The sequence below is a fragment of the Hippocampus zosterae genome, chromosome 14, assembly GCF_025434085.1.
Source record: "Hippocampus zosterae strain Florida chromosome 14, ASM2543408v3, whole genome shotgun sequence".
Taxonomy (NCBI): domain Eukaryota; kingdom Metazoa; phylum Chordata; class Actinopteri; order Syngnathiformes; family Syngnathidae; genus Hippocampus; species Hippocampus zosterae.
This window is the reverse complement of record NC_067464.1, coordinates 6,243,878-6,266,634: the sequence shown is the minus strand read 5'-3', so window position 1 is coordinate 6,266,634 and position 22,757 is coordinate 6,243,878. Positions and strand designations below refer to the sequence as shown.

At 42.5% G+C, this 22,757-nt stretch overlaps 2 protein-coding genes across 4 annotated transcripts in view; one reads left to right on the top strand and one right to left on the bottom strand.

The window, feature by feature from the left end:
• The window catches only part of pacrg (PARK2 co-regulated), a 136,352-nt gene extending 123,257 nt beyond the window's left edge, over positions 1 to 13,095 (top strand). For all 3 annotated transcript variants that reach the window (XM_052085432.1, XM_052085431.1, XM_052085433.1), the window contains exon 5: positions 12,425 to 13,095. In XM_052085432.1, coding sequence (XP_051941392.1) covers positions 12,425 to 12,585 — 161 coding nt within the window. In that variant the 3' untranslated portion in view covers positions 12,586 to 13,095. The remainder of the gene's footprint in view (positions 1 to 12,424) is intronic.
• The window catches only part of dync1h1 (dynein, cytoplasmic 1, heavy chain 1), a 343,117-nt gene that overhangs the window by 281,910 nt on the left and 38,450 nt on the right, over positions 1 to 22,757 (bottom strand). The gene's annotated exons all lie outside the window — the stretch shown is intronic.

Below are 22,757 nucleotides of genomic sequence, written 5' to 3'. Positions count from 1 at the left end.
CTACTTCACCGCGCCGCTGCGCGCCGCCACTGCGCCGCCACTGCGCCGCTCAGGCAGTGGCTCACTACGATCGCGCGGGCATCTTAGCGAAAAAATGTTGTCTCCCCACAAGCATTGCAATGAAATTGTTAGTTATTTAGTAGAGCTAAACATCTCTTTATTTTCGCGATAAGCAATGAAGATGAACAAAAAGTTGAACCAAGCAACAACACTTTTGTGGGCCGAAGGCCCACCTTACCAGCCTTCCGCAGGAACTAGCTGATGAGCCGCCCGGAGGGCGGCGAACCAGCTAGTTCATCATAAGAACAAACCATACAATATAATACAATTACCGATTTAAATAACATAATATGGGTACATGTTTACATACATTTTCATCCCACATCATGGCGCATTGTGAATAAAAGCTTCATAACATAAGGTTTTTTATTTTTTGGAGAAATTAAAAAAGAATCATCCTTTGTGATGTGCGACCCAAAATATCACAAATTTATATTTTTAATTTAATTTTGGATTAAATTAAATTAATCTAATTAATTAATAAAAAATTAGATTTATTTTTTATATTTTAAATTAATTTAAATTTTTAATTTATAATTTATACAAATTTGATAACAATTTCAGTTCAAGTTAGCAGTCGTCAATCATTTTCTGCCACCCAGAAGTCCTCTGAGGTCCACTGCTGACAAACTTTGTGGAAAAAAAAAAGTTCTGGCACGAGACGTGTAGTGTCCATTTCGGTTCCTTGCCATGTCACATGTAACAAAGGGAAATTTCCACCTATACAAGAATCTTTAATGACACAATTTCCATTAAGGAACACTCCCGGTACACTTTAAATGATTGAGATAGTAAAATGTTAAAAATAATTCCATTTCGTTTAATTTGCTTGTGCTCTTTAGCTCATGTGAATGCTTGCTGCTCTAAATGCAGACAGAGTCTCTGCTCGTCTTTGTCATTGTTGAACACAGCTTGTCATCATCACACTGATGTCCCCCTCCCTGAAGTCCCAGCCCCTCTCCTCCTCTGCCTCCGGTGATTTAGTAGCCCTGCACAACCATAGGCATCCACTCCAGCCAATTACATTACACGGATAAATAACTAAACCAATAAAAATCTTTTGAAACATGAGGGGGTCGGGAGGGCGGCGGGTGGCAGAGAGGAGAAGGGGAACGGAGGGGGTGGGGGGGTTCCAGCGTGCGTCTGGAATAGTCATCGTGCATTTGATGCAGAGAGTGGTGTATGGCGGTTGGGGGTGGGGGGGGAGTGCAGCTTTTAGAGGATTTTTTTTTTCTTTTTCAGGGTGGAATGGTGATTGGTGGCTGTGATGTTATTTCATCCATCTTACGGCTACTTCATTAGGCTAATGGAAGGAATGGGCTTCGTGAGTGTGTATGCGCCGGTGCGTTTGTGCGGATGCGCACGCACTGACAGTAGCCTGCAAGGCTCAAGTGGTTATGAAGACTTAAGTGATTTTATTAGCCGGGCACAAGGCCCATCTGCGCCACTGGAAGTAACAGTGTGGGTGTGTGTGTGTGTGTGTGAGAGAGAGAGAATGCGCAGAATGACATCGTTTTGGGAGTGTGTGAAGAGCTAAAGCAGCGCACTTCTTTGCTTTGATGTTCTTTCCGTCCCGTTACTCGGATGACTTTGAAAAGAATCGCGAGGACACGCAACATCCCACTTTGTTTTCTCACTTTTCTGTCAAATGTTTGAAACACATTTTCTAGATCTTCTTGGACATTTTGATAGTCAAAATATTAGAGATTACGACAATGTTCTGAAATCCTTCACGTTATCTTGGTGCTGTAACAGTGGAAACGACCGTTGATGTGGCCTCGGGAAGATGTGATAAGGAGTTATCGCTGAACTTTTGCAATGTTGCTAAAACAGATGTATTGTGTCGCGTACTGTAATCCCATTAGCACTGAATATTGCAGGCTACTTTGTTGGTTAGTTTGAACAAATTTTAGCCGAGGGACTTGTTGGATGATCATGTTTGTAGTGGAACCCCACCTGCAATCAGTGTGTATCTATGTATGTTATGTTGTCTCATTAAAAACAAGTCTCATAATAAATTGTTTTTAAGTTAGATAGCACTGGAGGGCAAATCCGTATTGTCGCCAGTGATGTTCATAATGAAACAGTTCAACTGATTCATTCTGCTTCAAACAACAAAGCATGTGATGGAAAAGCGGTTAGAACTGCATGACTGTCCGTGTTTTATGTTATGTGTTGTGTTTATTATTTTACTTTATGTTAACTGTTTTGTTAAGCGCTTTGTTACAGCTGCCGCTGTTGTGAAAGCGCTATATAAATCAGCATGTATTGCATTGTTTTGTATTTGATTTGAACGTGCGTGTCACTTCGAAGCTAAGTAGCCTCACCTTAACGAAGACATGCCAACAACACCCGAATCTTAACCATCCCCTCACACTAACTCACAGTTGTCGAACTCAAGGCCCGGGGAGTGGGGGGGGGGGGTCCGATCCAGACCACCACGTGGCCGGCAAAAGCTAATTTTGTGCGTCGACTTCATGGTTCTTGTGAAAAAAAGTTGCAGTTGTAGTTGGGAAAGAGAAAAGGTTTGAGCAAATGAACCACTTTCCAGTTAGCAAATGCATTCATTCCTCACCCTTACCTGGCATTACACCTCATGTCGGGTCACTTAAATGGCGAAATAAGTGCAATCTCACAGTTTTGATGTTCCCACCGTCACGTGTCTCGGATGAGTCTGAGAACAAACGTAAGGACGCCGACCTCGCTCAAGGCCGTCTTCAGCGCTCCACTTTGATCTAAAGGCGTGCGTAACTTCCAGTCATCCATCCACCCGACATCACTGGGCTGATTTACGTCACTCTTCCGGGTTCACTTTGTCTTCCTTGGTCTGTTTTTCCAAGAAGAGCAGCGAGATTGTCTGGCGAGATGGACCCCGCCATGACAATGAGGAGCGCCTTGGACTCCGTTCTTTGCCTTCATCTGTCGGGGTCAATGTGCCTTCAGCCATCTGTTTTCTGCATTATTTTACAGGTGTCATGTGAGGCCCACTTCCCACTCATTTTGGAAGACTTCATCCCATTCTCTGCATTTCTTCTTTCTTCTTCACCATGTGTGTCTCTTTGAGCATAAAGATGTGCACGCAGCGGCCTTGGTAGGGGGAGGCCATTATTGGAACGTGACACTGGTTAATAGCAGATTTTAATTAGAGATGGCTTGAAGTCCTGGCCGATGTATTGTTGAAGCTGATTTTTAAAAAATGTGTTTCCCTTTTCCTACCACATCAGACTTTTGAGATGTTTTCATTTTGTTTGCTGTTAACTTTGACCGATCAAAGCTTGCAAAATATGGATTTGACTTACTTAAAAAAATACTCTTATTGCTGAACCCTAACCCTTAATTCATAAATACAGGTATGCCCATCAAATTTGACCAGTTTTATTATTCTTTCAACAAATTTATCCTCTTTTTGAAGACCTTGCCATGCCTGACAAACTCAAGATTTTATACCAGAAAGAATGTGTATGAGGGGATAAAAACATCGATCGAAACAAATTTGGTTGGATATCATTTCATAACAGCACCGAGAAAAATGGCTGAAGGACCATTCCTGAAAAAGAATAGTAAGTCAGTTCTTATGGATCGAAATAACAACATTGGCCAAATTCCTGGAGTTTGTACTTAGACAAACTCGTACTAGAGAATTTACCCAAATGAACTCCAGTCGGAAGCAACTAGCCAGATGGGTGATGAAATTACGAAGCTTTTCTTAAGTGGGTGGAAAACAGAGTCAAATTGTGGTTTATTTTGAGGATTCGCCTATGGAAAAGCCTGTGCAAGGGCCTGCAATCAGGAATTATTTGGGTTTAAGTAGTAAGATTAGTTAGGTTTGACTTTAAATGTATATCAGGGAATTTGTTATTAAAACAGTTTTAGCAAAATATGAAAACCTGCATTACTATGAATCCCAATCATATTAGCCCTGAAGCTATAATTTATAATATGTGGATATCAATACAGTCATTTGCAGTCATTTGGCGGCAGTCTATCGACGCTTTTTGTAAATGTGTTTGCATTTGCCTTTAGCGCGCCCACCGCTTGTTTGGCTCATGTCCGGGGGTGCGCACGGCAACACAGCGGTGGCCTTTAGCAGCTGTCCCCCCTAGTGCGGCAATTGATTTCGTGCCTCGCCCGCAGCCCACTGCTAACCTTGAGGTAAGCTGGCGTAATGAGATCGCATCTGACGGTATCGACTCACACCTGACAGCGCTGACACAACAACCCCCCTGCCCAACCCTCCTTGACTTGGGAGTGATGCCGACAGTGGGAAAGGCGAGCTAAGCCACTGTTTGCTATGTATTGCTTCGTCATTAATCACCAACCAAATGGACCCTACAACTACAGTTTAAACCAAAGTGGCAGACTTCATGTGTCTCTCAATGTGTGATTTCTTGAGACTTTTGTCATGCTACTGTAGACATGTCTTCCAAAATTTCACATCACGCTTAATAAAACTGACTATCTATCTATCTATCTATCTATCTATCTATCTATCTATCTATCTATCTATCTATCTATCTATCTATCTATCTATCTATCTATCTATCTATCTATCTATCTATCTATCTATCTATCTATCTATCTATCTATCTATCTATCTATCTATCTATCTATCTATCTATCTATCTATCTATCTATCTATCTATCTATCTATCTATCTATCTATCTATCTATCTATCTATCTATCTATCTATCTAACTAGCCATCTAGCCATCTAGCTAGGTAGCCATCTAGCTAGGTAGCTATGCTAGGTGCTATCTAGCACCGAGATGGCTAGTTATGTAGCTATCTAGCAAGCTATGTAGTTAACTATGTAGCTTTCTAGCTACTATATGAGTCATCTATCCTAGATGCTTCAGTCCTTCCTTATTCCTTGTAGATTGGGAATTCGCAACAGTCTCAAGCCAAAGACGTGGTTTCGGAAATATAAAATTGGACTTCAATTTCCAAGTAGTCATGTAGCCATGTTGACTAGCATGCCTGTGGGAGGTGGATCGATGGGAGCGTGGTAGCCTTATCCTGTTGTTTGTCCACACATACTTGAGTCTCTGCTTCTTCTTCCTGACATTGACACGCTCACATCAGCCGGGCACTCCACTGTAACTTTCGCTGCCAATTTTCAATTGGAAACACAACTGCAGTCATGTGGGGCGAATGTGGAAAATGAGATCAGTGACCCCTGGCAGAGGTTACACTTGTGTAAGCATGAACGGTCACAAGATGTCCGCCGCTTAGGCGTGGGGGGTTATTGGAATAATAAACTGCAGCTGACCATGTAAGCCCTTTGTTTTACTTCCCTGCTCTGAGCTCACCACATACTGTACGTGGCACACGGCATAGCTAGCAAAAAGGCTCTTATTGGTGACAGTGCATACCCGCTACTTCACCGTTCATTCTTTGCATCCTCACAGATTTTCAAACCATTTTATGGGGGTATAATGTAAAAACATTATACGGGCAAGTTTTGATTTTGAGTTTCACGCCTTCGATATAGTTCTTTGCCGTAACATGCCAGGTTGACTGGCAAAGTTGCAGCAGAGCCAAAGAAGAGGCAAAGAAGCGTCCGGTAAAATGTGTTTTTCAAACAGATTAGACAAAATATATGACGGTGATTTATGTTGTCTCACTTATTTGAATGTGTTTTTGTGTTGACCGAGCATTTGAACATTTTTAATTACTTTAACATCCGAATTTACTATACCCGTCTGTCACATTTCACATCATGCGTTAGCATCAAGCTAGTGGATTTTCATTTGACCAAATGATATATTTTAGTTGAAGATGAGTGAGGCGCAAGGATTTACGAATGTGCAATTAGAGGATTGAGATGGGTCTCGAGCCAGTGCGGTCTGCTTAACGCAACTCTCGTGGTATATTCACCACCTTGAATAAACACGCGAGACATGTGGTGCGTGCGTCCTTCATTCGTCAACAAAACGGACATCCGTCAGTGACGGACTGATGGACCTTGCGTCAGTACTGACGAAATGCCACCGCCATTGATAATGTTTTTTTTCATATGGTCTCCCAATGTAATGGATTACTGTCTTTAGTTGTTGTATCCGCCAAGCATACAATCGTCTCTCTATACAAGAAACCTTTTTTGTGTCTTGAGTATTCGCCATACAATCTCTTACACATGTACACAACCACACATTATGATCCACACTGGAGTTTTTGTGAGTAGGACGGAAAGGTCTACCTGCTCCCCAACTGTGCGGCCCTTTTAATTAGATGCCTGCTGTCGAACACATGTGCCCTCCCGCTGCTACCATTGACCCCGCTCCCACCCCACCACCGCCACATGCACAACAGAAGCACATCAGACCTGTTAATTCCTTTTCAATGGCAAAGTTGATTTGATATACAAATAAGTGAGTTACAAGCTCGGTCACAGGACACATTAAACTTATAAGTCAAGTTGTACTCAAGACTGTTTTGTCCATTTAGCTTTCCTCCCATTTACCTGCCAGATTGCGAAGTACTTCCGCCCACCCTTGAAGTGCAATCTGCTTCCGCTCGCGCTAACATCTGTCTGGCTTTTTCATGCGCTGTAATGCAAACCTGGACCTGGCATGAATCAACAATGTCTCACTGTGGATCACTTGAAAACACTCACTAAGTACTTTAGAAGTTGAAATAAAATTGAAATTGCTCACCGCCGGAAAAAAAAACAAACAAAAAAACGAAAAGTGAGAATGCAGGAAATTCAAGGCCAATAATTCATTTCCTTAATATGCTTTACAGGATCAAGAAATATTTCATATTTATATCAGTTATACAGATATGAAAAAGCCCTTGCTTTTTGGGTGTTTAGGTAAAAAAAATTACAAATTGAGTAAAAGTGAAATTCTTTATAAAATGCCTTTTTGGTATATATTAAATAAATACTTTATTTTTTTTACTGGGAATACATTTGTATATGGATACATTTGCAAAGCATTCTAAAATTAAAAACAGATTTCAAGGAAAAAAAATTTCAAATGTTTTTCAATGTGATTTTTAACATGTAATACAATCATTAATTTTTTTTCCGAAATAAAACAATCTGAATAATATAGAAACACATTTTCAAAGCATTCTGTAAACAAATCCTGTACTGTAAAGGGAGCTACGAACCCCAAAATATTCTGAGGAAATATTATTTAAGGAATGAGTACAAATATGTGAGTACATTCAAATAAGTGAAATATTAAGTATCGCTTTGTTAAGCTCTCGAAGAAAATTGAGAAGAAACCCCTCAATGCCTTCAATGGTAAATAGTTGGGCTGCTATGTGTTGATTATATTATTGACGAATCGGATTAAAAACATTTTTTTATGTTCATCCCATTATTAAAAAATCTGGATGAGACTACTACTAATAATAATACTAATAATAAATGCATTCATGTCGATTCAAGTGAAAACACAACCAGGAGTCAAATCTGCATGTTGGATGAAGCAGTGTGCTCGCTAAACAGAATTATCAGCACAACTCGCCCATCGTGCAGACACGCTGACTTATCACAGTGTCTTTTGCTGATAAGAACGCAAGTGCTGTTCCTCGGCCAAACCCGCCTCATGCTCAGAGTATTCCTGGAAACCCCCGACGAGTCTGTCCGCCCCTAATCTGCATTCCTCTATTCCGAGGACCGAACCCCGAGCAAAAATGTATCGCGCTCTCGGCAGTCGGCATCAAAGACGCCATTGTGTAAGGAGGCCTCAACCCTAAGCTGCTTTCAGCCACAACTTCCACAGTCGAGGCTAAGTTGATTAGAAACAATGGCCCGCTTGGCTGACACCGTGTTGAATCGGCTCGGGAATTTGGAGCTAAACTCGCCAAATCCTGTGCGGTGTGTGTGTCACCTGAGTGCTTTGGAGGAAAAGCACACATGACTCACGAACGCGGCTTCATCACAGGCGGTAGAGCAGAGACGCGTAACTCCAAGGATAAAAGTGTGTGTGGTGGGGGGGCATTTTTCATCGTCACAACTGGGGGTTCAAAAAAATGAACAAATATTGCAGTGTGTGTGTCTGTGTGTGTATATGTATATATATATGGAATATCTAGGCCAGGGATCCCCAAACTTTTTCCTGTAAGGGCCACATAACTTTTCCCTTCTCTGATGGGGGGCCGGTGTCAGTTTGTAACATCAATGATCGTAGAGGAGCTTAAAAAATGTATTGTTTCCCAGAAAGCCACACATAACCAAATAACCCTTTCCAGTTTCTTTACAGAAAACAAAGTCAGGAAACAAATAATAACACTATTAATGAATTAAATAATAACTAAATAACCTTCTCTGAGTTCTTCACAGAAAAAACAGGAAATAAATAATAACTAAACAACGCTCTCTCTTTATAGCCCCTTGAAATCCACAAAAAAAAGTTCTGCCATCTACGAGAACGCCACCTATCTTGTCTTGTTTGTCTGCTACCGTCTTGTTCACGTGTTCTACTAATTGATCTGAGACACAACTAAAACACTGAAACATTCTATGGTGTCTAAATAACTTTGTGACCTTGATTTCAACCCTATTTGCATCATGGGTCATTTTGCCCCGAAGACCACCTTTGTACTTTTTTTTTGTACAGCTTCCATGGAAATGTGAATAAAAACATTTCATTTTTTTCTGCAGTTTGGGACAATCTAGGAAAAGTCATAAAATTTCAAGTTTAAAAAATATCATTTAGGGGGGTTTTAACACAGTGACGGGTCATTTTGACCCGAGGACAATAGGACGGTTAGAGGGCCGGGTCAAATGTGCCAGTGGGCCGTATCCGGCCCGCGGGCCGTAGTTTGGTGTCCACTGATCTAGGCCTTGTTCACAGACATGGTCAAATGGTATTCAGGGAAAGCACCACCTGAGTTTTGCTTCCCCCCCACCCCCCATTTCCAAAGACCTTTGCTTTGATGCGTCATGTCGACGCAGTGAAATAAACAGCCAAATGTCACATGAGACTTTCCTCTGCATCGACGCGCTAAAAGACACGCGAATCCCAGGGATTATCGCTAAAGGCGAAAACAAAACGAGTGCCCTCGTGCCGCCGACGTGACTGAGCGGAGGATCCTCCTTCTTCTTCTTCTGCATCGACCGCTTCCTCTTCCTCACGGGACTCCTCTCAAGACATTTTCCTGGCGTCACATGGTCCGAGATTTGACTAAAAATGGGTTTATACAGGTGATAGTGGATTTTCTTCATGTGATGATAGTATTTATACTTTATTCAAAGACGAGGAGTGTTTTTTTAATACAAATATTTACTGGAATTATGATATTTCTTTATTAGCGTCAGTTAGTCATAGATTACAGGGTATTACATTTCGCCTACAGATCCGGATTACGTCACCATGATTGCAAAAGACGCCAAGGGACCCCCCTGCCCCCCACCCCCCACCCCTCCCCGTACTTTACATTCTGTAGTTGTTGAAAAAGAAGAGCAGACATGTAGAGGGTTGGGGAAAAAAAATGAAGATGTGACAAGAATACCTTAAGTGGGAGAACGAGATAGTTGAAGGACACTTTGAGAGCAATGTTTTACAAGCATCCTCTCCATTTCCCTTCCCTTCTCAAACACGCCGCTCGAATATCTTCGTTGAAAAAAAAATGGACAAAGTATAGGTTTGCACAAATTAGTGAAAACAGATGTTTCACATACAGATGATGACATTGCCGAAATGATCCAGGTTCACCGAGAACCTCCAAAAGTAAGTGAATTACTCGGAGTGTGCATCTGTCCAATAAAAGATGATTCAATGCGTACCTCGACGCAAGGGTGGTGCAATACGATCCAAGGGCGGCTCATTTTAAAGAGGAACGATTTGATTCGCTGGTATTCCAACGCGACCAAATGAGTGGGTATGATACAACGACTCTCTTGTCGCTTTGTCATTGGGAATTAACTGCCCGGTATGGGAAATGCTGTCTTTCCTTGGAAGATATAAGGGATGGTGCATCTCATCAAAAAAAGGGCGATGCGGTACGGATCTCACAATATTTGAAATCGGTGCAGTTAGTTTAGTTTCAATATGATGCACTCACAAAACAGATTTTCCGAGGAGTTTTTTAAACATTTTTTTGGGATGTTGCATCGACAAAAGCGACTCCTCCTTTTCACTGTTTTCTATCGTGTGAATGGGTCCCGAATGTACTGGCTGGGTTGAATTTGGTGCTTTGGTGTCTGCGACGTAGGAGTTTAATAAGGCCGCCGACAGGGACACCCTGAACCGGTTGCCAGTTAATCGCAGGGCACACATAGACGAACAACCATCCGCCCACACACTCACACCTCGGGGCAATTTTAGAGTGTTCAATCAGCCTGTCATGCATGTTGTTGGAATGTGGGAGGAAACCGGATTACCCGGAGAAAACCCACGCAGGCCCGGGGAGAACATGTAAAGTCCACACAGGGAAGCCAGAGCTGGGATCGAACCCATGACCTCTGCACTGTGAGATCGACTTGTGAACCGTTGGACCACTGGGCCACCCATTTGCTCGTTTTGGTGTGTGAAAACGAGATGAATTCTATTGTTAAAAGAAATGAGTTGACATATTTTGAAAAATCGAGTTTGCCTCGCTCGTCTCAGTAGTGTTTGCGGGCTGGGTGGGAACATAATACACTGTTTCTAGCCAATCACAACATGGCGAGGAAGCGGCCCTCCCGTGGGTCACACACACACACACACACACACACACACACACACACGCGCGTGCCGTAGTTAAACATACAACCGAGTTCTAGTGCACTGAGGGAACTTGTTATCGAGAAAACATTCCGGAGGTATTCACCCTAGCCCACTCACTGCTATTTTCTCATTTTCAGCAGCCCACTTTCTCACACACAGTGCCCTTATCAGCATAGTCAAATGCCGTGCTGTTATGCCACTGCGCTGGGCCTCAAAACAAAACAAACACTGACGCTTCTATGGAGACACGCGCGCGCACACACACACACACACACACTTTCTCTTTGTCATTCATCCCAGTCCAAAAAAAGCCTATTTTCCATGCTAATCTCACTTTTTTTTTGTTGCCCTTTTTTGTACGTAGTAAAAGTGATCTCGCTCCCAAGCGAGCAGAGACAGCAGGCCGAGATGAAAAACACCTGTTATGTGGAAAAATACGCGGCTCCTAATTCGACTTCGCTGAGGAAGGAAATTGAAACTTTTATTTGTCTGAATCACCACATGATCCCTCACTGACGTGTTCAACTTTAACAATGTTGTTGCCCCCGCCCCTACCCCAGCAGAGGACGCTTTTCTTTTTTTTTTTGCTCTCGGAGAAACTCGTGGCCACGCATGATGAAGGAAGGGCCACCGCTCAACGCTCTGACTCAGACGTGGCGATGGTGGTGTGTGTGTGTGTGTGTTTTTTTTTTAAACTGCAGGCACCCTGCTAGTTAGCACAATCTGAAATAGCATCAAAACAATGCAGCAGACCAAAGCAATAAAATAATAAGAGCAAAGAGTGTGGCGGCATAGTTGCGGGAGGAGATCGAGGGAAAGTCTTTTTCGCACAGAGATCCAGCGGTGACAAAAAACCTGACACAACAAATGGGAGCCAAAGTAAAACTAATGCGACAGCTGGACCAAATGAACAGTATCGGGTGCTCCGGAATGCAGCTTTTATCCAACTAAAACGCAGTAGAATTGAATTGTTGAAATAGAGAACACGAGACTTGAAGTTGGAATGGAAGTAGAAAGTGCAGACCGTCGCTGTTGGTCGGTCGGAATCCCTGCACCTACCAAAACCACGACTTCTCAGGCACTCAAAACTAGGCCATCTTGAGTTCCAAAACCTGCATCGTTCAAGTTGGTATGATACTTTAATATATTCCGTTGCGCACGCTCGTCAACGCAACACCACCCCAAAGATGTCCCATCTCTAATTCAATACGCAAAAAAAAAAAAATGCTAATTTATTTATTTATGATTTATTCATTTTTCTGTCATTGATTAAAACGGTACGAACCCGGTGACAGCACATTGACTATGTAATCCAGGTTTGTTAATCATTGTAACTAACTAAAAGATCGCTGTAGTTGGCGCTGTTGTATCGCGTTGGATTTGAAATCAGCACAGCTTTTGAATTGAAGATGAAGATTAATGCGTTAATCCCAGCTGTCCCGACGATTATGACTGTCCCACACGTTGGAAGACTTGCAACGTGTGGGACTTTCGCTCAGTCAGGGGTAAAATTTCTCATTGTTTGTTGATGCTGCATCAACTTTTTGGGTTAAAGAAAAACAAATGCGATGTGGGATTGGGATCATCATCGTCATCGCATAAATACAATTGTCTTTTGTGTTAAATTTAGATTTGGACCGTTCAGTTAGCAGGTTAGACCCATGTATTAGTGTTGAGAGCATTTTTCTTTTGTCCCGCAGTCAACACTGGAGACGGCATCGACTACAGCCAGCAGAAGAGAGAGAACGTCGGTGACCTCATTCAGGAGACTCTGGAGGTGTTGGAGCGTTATGGGGGAGAGGACGCCTTCATCAACATCAAGTACATGGTGCCAACCTATGAGTCCTGCATGATTAACTGAGGGTCGGGATTGGGGTTGGGAGGGGTGGATATTCTTACGGGTGGAGGGTGAGGTACTATAGCTGACACTTTTCCACTGCACAGTACCAGCTCGGCTCAGTTTCAGTGATCGGTTTTGTACTTTAAAATAGGGCCCGGTAATACATGGTAATGGGGTCTCTTGTTTCATACGTCTCGGGAGACAAATTTTATCCAAGAGGAGATTGTGGGCAGAAAAAAGTGGAAACTGAAGTCTATTGATGCAATGTCCCCAGCTGAAGTACAGCAACAGGGTAAGCTGCTTTTTTTATCATTTCCATTTATCCTCAAAGTTCACCTTGATGCTATCATTGTATTCAAGAGGAGAATACGGGCAGCACTGCAACAAAGTGGAGACTGCGGTGTATAACACTTTGGCATAGCTAAAGCACAGCAACAGCACGCTTTCATGTTCATGTGTGTGATGTTTAGCCATGTTTCCTCAAATGGTACAATGACACTAAAGTTTAATTTTATGAGGAGATTGAGGGCAGAAGGGTTCCGACAGAACTGACATCGGATTATTTGTCATTTCTCGCCATGTACACTCAAATGAACCTCTGACACTTGTACTTGACTCATGAGGAGACTGTGGGCAGTGAAAAAATAGATTTTCCACATGATGCCTATGAAAGTATGATTTTTATAAAATCCCGTACCTATGCAATCACCGCATCAAGGCCTTATCTATGTCAGTCTGTCAATGCAAAATGTACATTAAAAAATGGATTCACATTCAGTTGGCCGGAACATAACTTTGTGGTTTGACTTCATTCGTGTACTGTACACGCATTTCTACATCTGAAAAAAAAATAATAATTTTAACCTAAAGAAATAACATGTTTCTTAAATAACTACAAGAATTTTTTTGAGGACCCTAATCAAAAGGAGGATTTTTTTAAAAACTGACTTCACTTCTCCTGACAGCTTATTCCGTGTGTGCAGCATAACAACTACGTGCGGCTTCACCATGTGATTTTAAAATCTGGGCTTTGACCTGAGTCTGCAGATCTCAGAGCCCTCCTTGGTTTATATTCAATCAGCATTTCTTAAATGTATTCAGGACGATTTAAAGACCAGTAGCAGGACTTTTTGCCGTAATAATATTTTCTTTTACCATAATTGTGCTGTCCAACTGAAGCCATTCTTTCACCGAGCCAGCTGTAGACGAAGCCTGTCGCAACATGCCGGGAAAGACCGTCCGGAATGACGGCCCACAGCATTCCGAGACAAAGTCACGCTCATAAAAGAACAAAAAATAAACTGAAAAAAACACCGCTTTGCTTGAGACTTCCTCTCAACTCCTCATGCCTTTTGACTTGAAGAATCACACTTGACCTCTCTTTTTCTATTGTGGTACAATGCCAGCGGCAATATCCTGGAACCATTTAGAATGCCGCAAAGAAAGAAAGAACCCTAGTAAACAGACATCAATTGTTGAGACCTGTCGACAAATGAAAAACATACATTGAAAAATCTAACCGAGTCAATGCACAAGCATGAGTCTTAACCTGTACAGCAGCGGTTCCCAACGCCCGGGCCGCGGACCAGTACCGGCCAAGGGGTCATTTGGTACCGGGTGGCACAGAAAGATTAAATAACATTACATTACTTCCGTTTTATTCATTTCGGAAACCGGAAGATGTTTTCTTTTCTTTTGAAAAATGACCGGATTCTCTGTTACATCCATCAACAGTATGTCACTCGGGTAAAAAAGGTACTCTTCTCGATCACGTGATAGGCTACCGCTAAACTGAAACCCCGGAGCAAACAAAATTGGGGGAAAAAAACCAAACGTCTTTGGAAAGTTTATTTGGGAAGGGGAAAAAACCCAACCAGGAGACAAAAGAGCATCTTACGACTTTCGAGAAAAAGAAGGCTACATTTAAGACGGTGTCAGGAGTCCTACTTAAAATACGGATTTATTTCAACGGGAGATTCCCACACACTGAGCCCACTCTGAATAACATGCGGCGATGGTGAGTCGTATTTTTCATGCACTTTGTATTTGCACTGTATCTTATTTTGAAGGCACATTTAAACGTTATCATAGTAACCAGACAGCATTTATTATTATGTTTAAAAAAAGACCACAGGTTTCATGCAGGTCATATCATATTATTTTGTTGTATTTATCCGGCCGATCCCTGAAAATATAGTCTGACATTAAACCGGTCCGTGGGGCAAAAAAGGTTGGGGACTACTGCTGTGTTGCCAAAAACTGAATGAAATAATACACCACCACAATGAATCCCAAACTGAAAGGTTTCGCTTGGCTTGAGCAGCGGGTCGAACTTTGACTAGCTTGCGGTTGAGTGGAACTGTATCAGTGACATCCTTCTTCACTCAAGCAATTTCAGTGAGCCACAGGCTTGCTTGTCTGGTCACTAAAGGGGGCGGCAAGGTGGACATGTTGTAGACCTAAAAAAAAAAAAAAAAAAAAAAGACGGCAGGTTAACATGTTGAAGTGGCTGCACAATTTTTTTTTTCTTTTAGCTAGCATTCAATGTCACAAGAGCCATAATGTCTTGATAATGCCTCCAGTGTCGTAGCACTGAAAGGACCAGGCAGTCTGATGGCTCAATTAGGTTACATCACAAGACACTAATGGGAATTAAATGCTAAACTGTGTCCATTCCGACCTCTCGCAGAAGCCAGTGCGGCTCATTAAGAAAAGGGTGGCCGCACGGAAAAGGGGCAACGGTGGATAAGCGCATCGCGAGCATGCACACGCTTTTACATACATGCCTGCACACACACACACACACACACGTACACACACATTCATGTCAAACGGTACCTAACAACATCAGCAAGTTGAAGCAGCTCATGCAAGTCAGTCAGCAGAGTGAAATGAGCAGCCAGTGAGGTTCGTTTGTCCGCGAGAGGCATCGGTGCATGATTAGTCCAAACCTGCAGACTCGGAAAGAGCACTGATGCAAAAGCACGCATTCATTTGTGACGTGTGGTCTACCCGCAAAACAAAGTCAGGACGCCAAAGTAAAAATAATGTGACCTTTTTTTTTTTTTTTTGTCTCATAATGAGCAAAATAATTTCTAGACTGCGGGTGGCCAAACATGCCACAGGAAATGAATGTTTTATTTCCCCGTCCAGTGTGCACAAGTCCTCGGTTTTTTTAGGCCTTAGCATCATGCTCTACTTGCTAACAGCGCATGATATCTCTTGGCGATAAGACTTTATTATCTCAGCCGAAGGGGATTTTTGTATTGTGGAGCACCCGATGGAATAAATGGAATTGGATTATCGCTTCGTAATGTCATCTTGAAATCAGCACAAAAACACTTGTTTGTTTTTTGCTGATGTATCAAATTGATCTAGATCCTTAAGTGATTGTATTTGTCTTTTGGATCACACTAAAGCTACTCACCAAACGCTGTTGAAATAGATAGCAGTTCTAAACCTGATTTTTTGGATCAAAATAAACATACAATGTTATTTTTTTTACCATACAAAAACAATCTGACTCTAAATTAGCCAGGTACCAATCAAAAATTCATTCATTCAATCATCTTGGTCTTTCAGACTTACCAAAAATACATACCGACACCTACCAAACACGCATTGTGTGGTGTGTTGTACACAAATCTGGATCCAAGCTGCGATTCTAATCCAGATTCAGATCCAAAGTGCTGAGTTTACCCCCAAACGATTTTCACGGTCTCAGACTAAAAACTGAAAAGTCAGAAAGGGATTTTTGAGGTGTACGTGGTAATTTCATCTGTTTCAAATCAGTCTTTACTTGACAACAATGTCAAACCTGTATGATACGCTCAAGTCTTAAGCAATAGATGAGCTCAAACAAAATCGGAAACGGGAAACTCAGGAATTAAAAACTGTTCTGCAGGGAAAATAATGCCTTAAGAATCGAAGTGTCGTCTCGCAAATAGTGACCCTGCAAATTTCAGTTTTTGGATTATCTCAGCCTGATACCATGCTTGTAATTTAATGTGAGCTGGTGTCTTTTCCAAACCTTCTCAAAGTTTCATGTCCAAGTAAAAAAAATCTGAATCCATATTAGCCAAATCCCAACTCACATCTCATGACAAAGCTGCACTCCAAATTTAATCGATACAAAAACATTTGGATCTAGATCTTGATCCAGGTCCTTAATGAATTTATCCTTCAGCCACAATGAAGCTACACACCAAATGGCATCCAAATTCATTCACACCCCTCTATGCATTCTGTACATACACTAGTGCAGTTAAAAATAGCGGAACTATTTCAAGTATGAGTTTCGGTGACCACTTGCTGGATTTCAGGGAGGGGAAATCACATGACTCCGTTTTCCAGGACCTTCGTGTCCAGTCACTTCCAAGAGTTGCGTTCAACCACCGCGTGCGTGCACGTATACGTCCTTCCAAGGGTAAAATAGCTTTCCCTAATCCACAACCTGGCCTAATCCTTACTCCTCATTGTAACTAGACTCCGGGGGTCAAGCAGAGACAACGCGGGGGGCCCCCCCGATTTAGCTAGCAGGGGTGGGGGTTATTATTAGCGTGGAGAGACGGGCATTCGCGACAGCTGCCGCTGCCCCCCAAGTCCCCTTGACGGGAGTCATTCGGGAGTGAAAACGCGGCAAATTTCCTGAAAGCTCAAGTTTGTCCTTCTCCGTCGTCACGGGCCGTCAGAGACGCCAAAAGCTGTCCAAACACGCTGATAGCGTTGTGTTGACGCAGGAGAAAATGAGATTGAGGAAAAAGTAGAGACAAGACAAAGACCGTGAGAGAATATAATCACATGAGAGGAGAACCAGGGCCAATGTAATATTTGTCTGCCGTGTGTGTTCAGCAGAGAGAACAAACTACTGGAATGGCGTTGGCTGCACCGCAGACCTCTGCCAAGGACAAAAGTTTTTCGTTGGAATTTTGAGTTTAAATTTCCTACTGTGTTTGCGGAAAGTGAGTGCGTTAACAAATTCAATTTAAAAATCAATTGTTGCCAATTATACAAAATACGATGATGAATAATTGTCAGGCTATATCAGGTTCAATAGCAGATAATGTTTTGTTTTCCTTGACCCATTCACTGAGAAATTGAAAAAAAAATGTCACCCAAAAAGTGTTTCCTCCTTTAAAAATGTGCTGTTTTTTTATTGCTAAATCTAAAATTAGTTCACGAAAGTAAAAGATGCATCAAAGAACTGTAAATGGAAAGAATAAAATAAAATAAGATTTTCCTTGGCCCTTGCTGGACTCGGTTCAAAGAGATGATAGACTTGTAAGCGATGAAGGAGAGTAGCTTGCTGCTAGCTCTATAAACAATCTGTCTCATTATTTATTGCATCCTCACAATATGAAAGATTAAACTCTTCTTTCACCACAAAAAAAAAAGTTTGGTGGTAATTGTTTAGTAATCGGCAGTAGAAGATGGGTTACTTTCACCCAAATCACCTAATTTGGAACATCATAAAATAAAATTCTGAAAACACGCTTTTTGCGCACTACGGTTATCTTGATGTTCATATTTTTTTTACTTCAAACGTCTGAACAGTTCTTTCTTCTGTAAAATACAAACAACAATGAAAATCTGCTTTTGTGTCACAACTTTACTTTTGACAAACTTACAAACTATCTGCAAGCTATTTAGTAGTAGTATTTAGTAGTGTGTGCGTACATTGTCCCATGTTTGTAATTTTTTAAAAACATAATCAACGTGTAAAAATAAACCATAAATGAAACCAAAACAAAACCTCCTCGGCCGCGGTAATAAGTCAGATGACTTGAGGACAGACATGGAAATGTATCAAGCGACACAATAACGCAACAATGTGGATGTCGTTGCGTATTCGGAGCCGGGATTTAGAAGGCGTCAGCTACAGAAAGAAGAAGCCAAGTCAGCAGCTAAAGTCTTCCCGTTTATCGCTTCCTTCCCGTTTCCTTTTTCAGCAGCTTTCGCTCTGAGTCGGAGATTGTCGCTGCCTGATCACTATGGAAACTATGTAAGAGGACTTTGTCGAGAGCAATACGTTCACAAATGCTCCTCTTATCTGTTTGTGTTTGGATGTGTCTGCGTGTCCGGTGCGTGTGTGTTTCGACTGCAGACCATGCCGCCGGGTCAATCTTCCCCTGGACCGGCGTGATCAATGAGGAAGCGCCTTCTTCCAAGTCTTATCACTCACAAACACTCTGTGGTGTGACCGCTTTGGAAGTGCAAAACGGCTGCACAAACAAACAAAAAGAGACTTTTTTTTGCAAGTTGCTTCACTGCAAAAGCTGGGCTTAAAAAAAAAAGTGATGAAATGAGGACTTTATTATTTCATGGGAGCAAAATATTCCCGACTTGAGGAAATTTCCTAAAGCAAGTAAACATACAGTAACAGGCTTCAAAAATGTCATGTGTATTAATGAGGAAAAATCGCGGTTCATAAAAGCATGCAGTGATCTTAAATATGTAGCGGGGGGGGGACACACTTATTTTTTCCACGTTGCATCAATTAACTCATTCACTCCCAAAGACGTTTTTAAACGTCTTTTCAGACTTGGTCCAGAATTGGCTGGTACTGAATGAGTTAAATGTCTCTCCTTCTGATGTCCTCGCCTTGGCCACTTGGGGGCATTGTAAGACGGACAGACAGATACAATACAATACAATACAATACAATACAATACAATACAATACAATACAATACAATACAATACAATACAATACAATACATGCTGATTTATATAGCGCTTTCACAACAGCGGCAGCTGTAACAAAGCGCTTTACAAAACATATACGAACGTAACATAACGAAAGATATACGAATCATTGCGACTCTCGTGAGGATAAAGCCGTTCAGATGAAGGATGGATGGATGGATGGCTGGATGAAATGTTATGAAAGTCACTGGGGTCCTACGCAGCCTTTGTAGGACCCAATCATAATGCTACAGAGTGTATCCTGCCTAGAAATTCAGGGGCATTCATAACACTGTCTCAACTCCTTTCCGAGCTCATCAATACGGCACAGACATTAGTTGTATGTTGATTTGACTGCTGCCATACAGCCCTCGAGGCTTAAGCTTACTCATTGTGATCTCAATAACAAGTTATCATACCTTCTGAAGATTTTTGAAGAAAACAGCAATTAAAATGCAAAAAAATTATACGACAAAAACCTTGGCAGACACACAAGCATACAAACTCCAAACAGGAAGAAAGCAGATTTGAATCTCAAACCTCAAAACACCATGCTACCCGCTATTGCAACCGACCCGTGGAGAGTCGCTACGAAATCAGCCAAGATGACCGTTAACAACTGGCGCCTCTTTCACGCAGACATCCAGATTCACCTGTCTATCAGAATCCAGCAAATATTACCGTAACCTTCAACACAACTGACACGGATTCACATAACGAGAGGCCTGAGGTGTACTGGCTCTCTGCTATTCGCGTTCATCCAGCCATGGTCAAGCCTTTGGATCGACCAGAAAGATTTTTCGAGGTATTTACAAGTTTAACTTGATCCTCCATGTTGGTTTTTATGCGACGTGACGGGCTGTGTGAAAAAAGGCTCTGATACTAGCCAGCCCAGTGCTTTCGTGTTGGTATCATTCCGGCAGGCTGACAACTCGTATGAAAGGGGCATTTGATACTACCTCACAAGTCCGGAAGTGACCGGGTCAACAAGCGTCCTGAGTCTCAGCCAGGAGGTTTTCACAGTGATATCCATATGGAGGGGAAAAGTCAACTTTGACTTGAAAGGGGCTTCTGATTCCATCTCCCAAGCCAAAGAATAACCGGGTCGACCTCATCTGCCCCTTTTTGACTTTGTGACTTGCACACGGAGCAGCAAGTGGGGCTGCCAGCTTTTCATAGGCGGCGGGGCTTCTGATACGACTTTCGAAGCCAGGAAATTTGCCATAGTAATACTCCACCAGATTCCCTGGAAGCTGGAGAGGGAGCATTCCTACCAGGCCTGGATAAATCATTCCACTGGGCCATAAATGAAACTGGCTTAACTTGAAAACATATTTGGCCTTCCTCAACCCTGTCATCCAGTCGGCGGCTAGGTGTCAAATGTAACATGATGGATAGAAGACTCCCAGCCCGCCATCTCCCGCTCCTCGAGACTCTCGAACCTGTGCGAAGCACCGCTCGCTCCCACCTGCTCAAGGACCATGTGGCAGTTTTCACTTAGGGAGAGCTGGTTCACCTACATAAACGTCACCTTACTACTACAAAATCTATTTGGAAAAAAAAGGATGTTTCTTAAGCTATTCGCTCTCTGTGGGTTTGGAGCAGATTGGTTAGGCGGCACGGTGGCAGGGTTCGATTTCGGCTCCGGCCTTACTGTGTGGAATTAGCATGTTCTCCCCGTGCCCGCGTAGGTTTTCTCCGGGTATTCCGGTTTCCTCCCACATTCCAAAAACATGCATGGCAGGCTGATTGAACACTCAAAATTGTCCCAAGGTGGAAGTGTGAGCATGGATGGTTGTCCGTCACTGTGTGCCCCGTGATTGACTGGCAACCATTTCAGGGTGTCCACCGCCAACTGCCCGAAAACAGCACACCCGCATCCCTCGTAAGCATAAGCGGGATTAGAAAATGGATGGATGGATGGATGGATGGATGGATGGATGGATGGATGGATGGATTTACTTTTACCCGAGGTTGGGTCAATTATATTGACGCAGCAGATTGATTTGAAGATTGACTATGGGTGTGGGCGACAAGAAAACCTGTTTGGGACATGCAACATCTTTTCGACTTTTTGCGAACCGTGACCAAAACCCCAAAGATTGCTCCGTTTGCAACCATTCACAAGCATTTGCTGCTCAGTGAAATACGGTCAATATCATCTTTGATTGTCAATTTGTTAGGCCTTCAAAAATGCTGTAAACAGTGCAACAAAATGTGACCCGCTAAATAAAAATATTTGTGCTTGTTAAATGGCAATGTAACTGACATCCCATTTCCAATACAAACAGAATCGGTCAATTCAATTGGGTTTATGTGTTTAGTTAGACGGTATCTCCAATATGTTCTGGCCTGTGACTGTTCTGCCTCATTCGGCTTTGAAACGAGTTAGCTAAGAAGAACAAGAAAAACTGTTGTTGTTTGTTCTTAAATGTGCCAGTTGGGCTGGTTTAGCGTCACGTCAGAAGCGTCGTCGCAGACGGACTTGAGTCCCGTGGCACTGGCTGGTACCGCGTGGCATGCCGCAGCCAGCCTACAAGCGCCACTGGCACGCTTCCACCGGAGAACCCGGGGCACTTTAGTGAGCTCATTGTGAGGGAGCTTACAGCCTCGACGCGTGTTCCGTAATTATCTGGATATTAATTGGATGAATCATTGAAGAGAAAGCGTGTTATTCAAATTGACAAAGCCACAAAAGGCAGAAGTCGGGATTCATCGCACTTCTTCTCTTGAAGTGTGTCCACCTGTGTATTCTCACTTATATGCTGAATATGTTTGAGCGTATACACACACACACACACATGCACGTGTCAAGGTTCAAATGACCATGTGCACCATTAAAGATAAGAACTAAAGCCATTTTCAAAGCCCACAATCAATGCCAGCTTTCATTTGATGCAATGCGTCTGGGATTTTTTTTTTCCCCGGTGCTTTTAAAATTGAGAAAATAAGTCAACAGCACACACACACACACACACACACACACAAAGCTTTTGGGCATCTGCAAGAACTTTTTGCTTCATTTGTGACTGTTTTTGCACAGAAGTCCGCATTGGGGACGGGGGTGTTCCGTTTACTGTTCAATAACAGCACGGCCACATGAGTCAGGTTGGATGCCATTTCGTCAAGAGCTACGGTCATTGTAAACTCGCAATCGTTACAGTCATTGGACGTGCCATCCACATAGAGTGGACATATTGTGTGGAAAATGTACTTTTTAATTGCTTGTATGGAAATAGGCTGGTCTCTGGTGCGCCTGCCCACCCTTCAAAGTGTGATATTGAAGACATGCATGGCCAATTGTCACCTTTATCTTCAGCTTCTTTAGCAAGGCAGTGGTGGTCTTGGGTCGGGGTGTACTCACTTTTGTTGTCAGTGGTTTAGACCTGAATAGTTCTTGCAATATTCTTTCCATCTATCTATCGAGCTGTCTATCTGTCTGCCCACCCGTCCACCCACCTGTCTTACTGTCTTTCATACCAATCTGTCCTCTGATCCCATTTTTGTAGC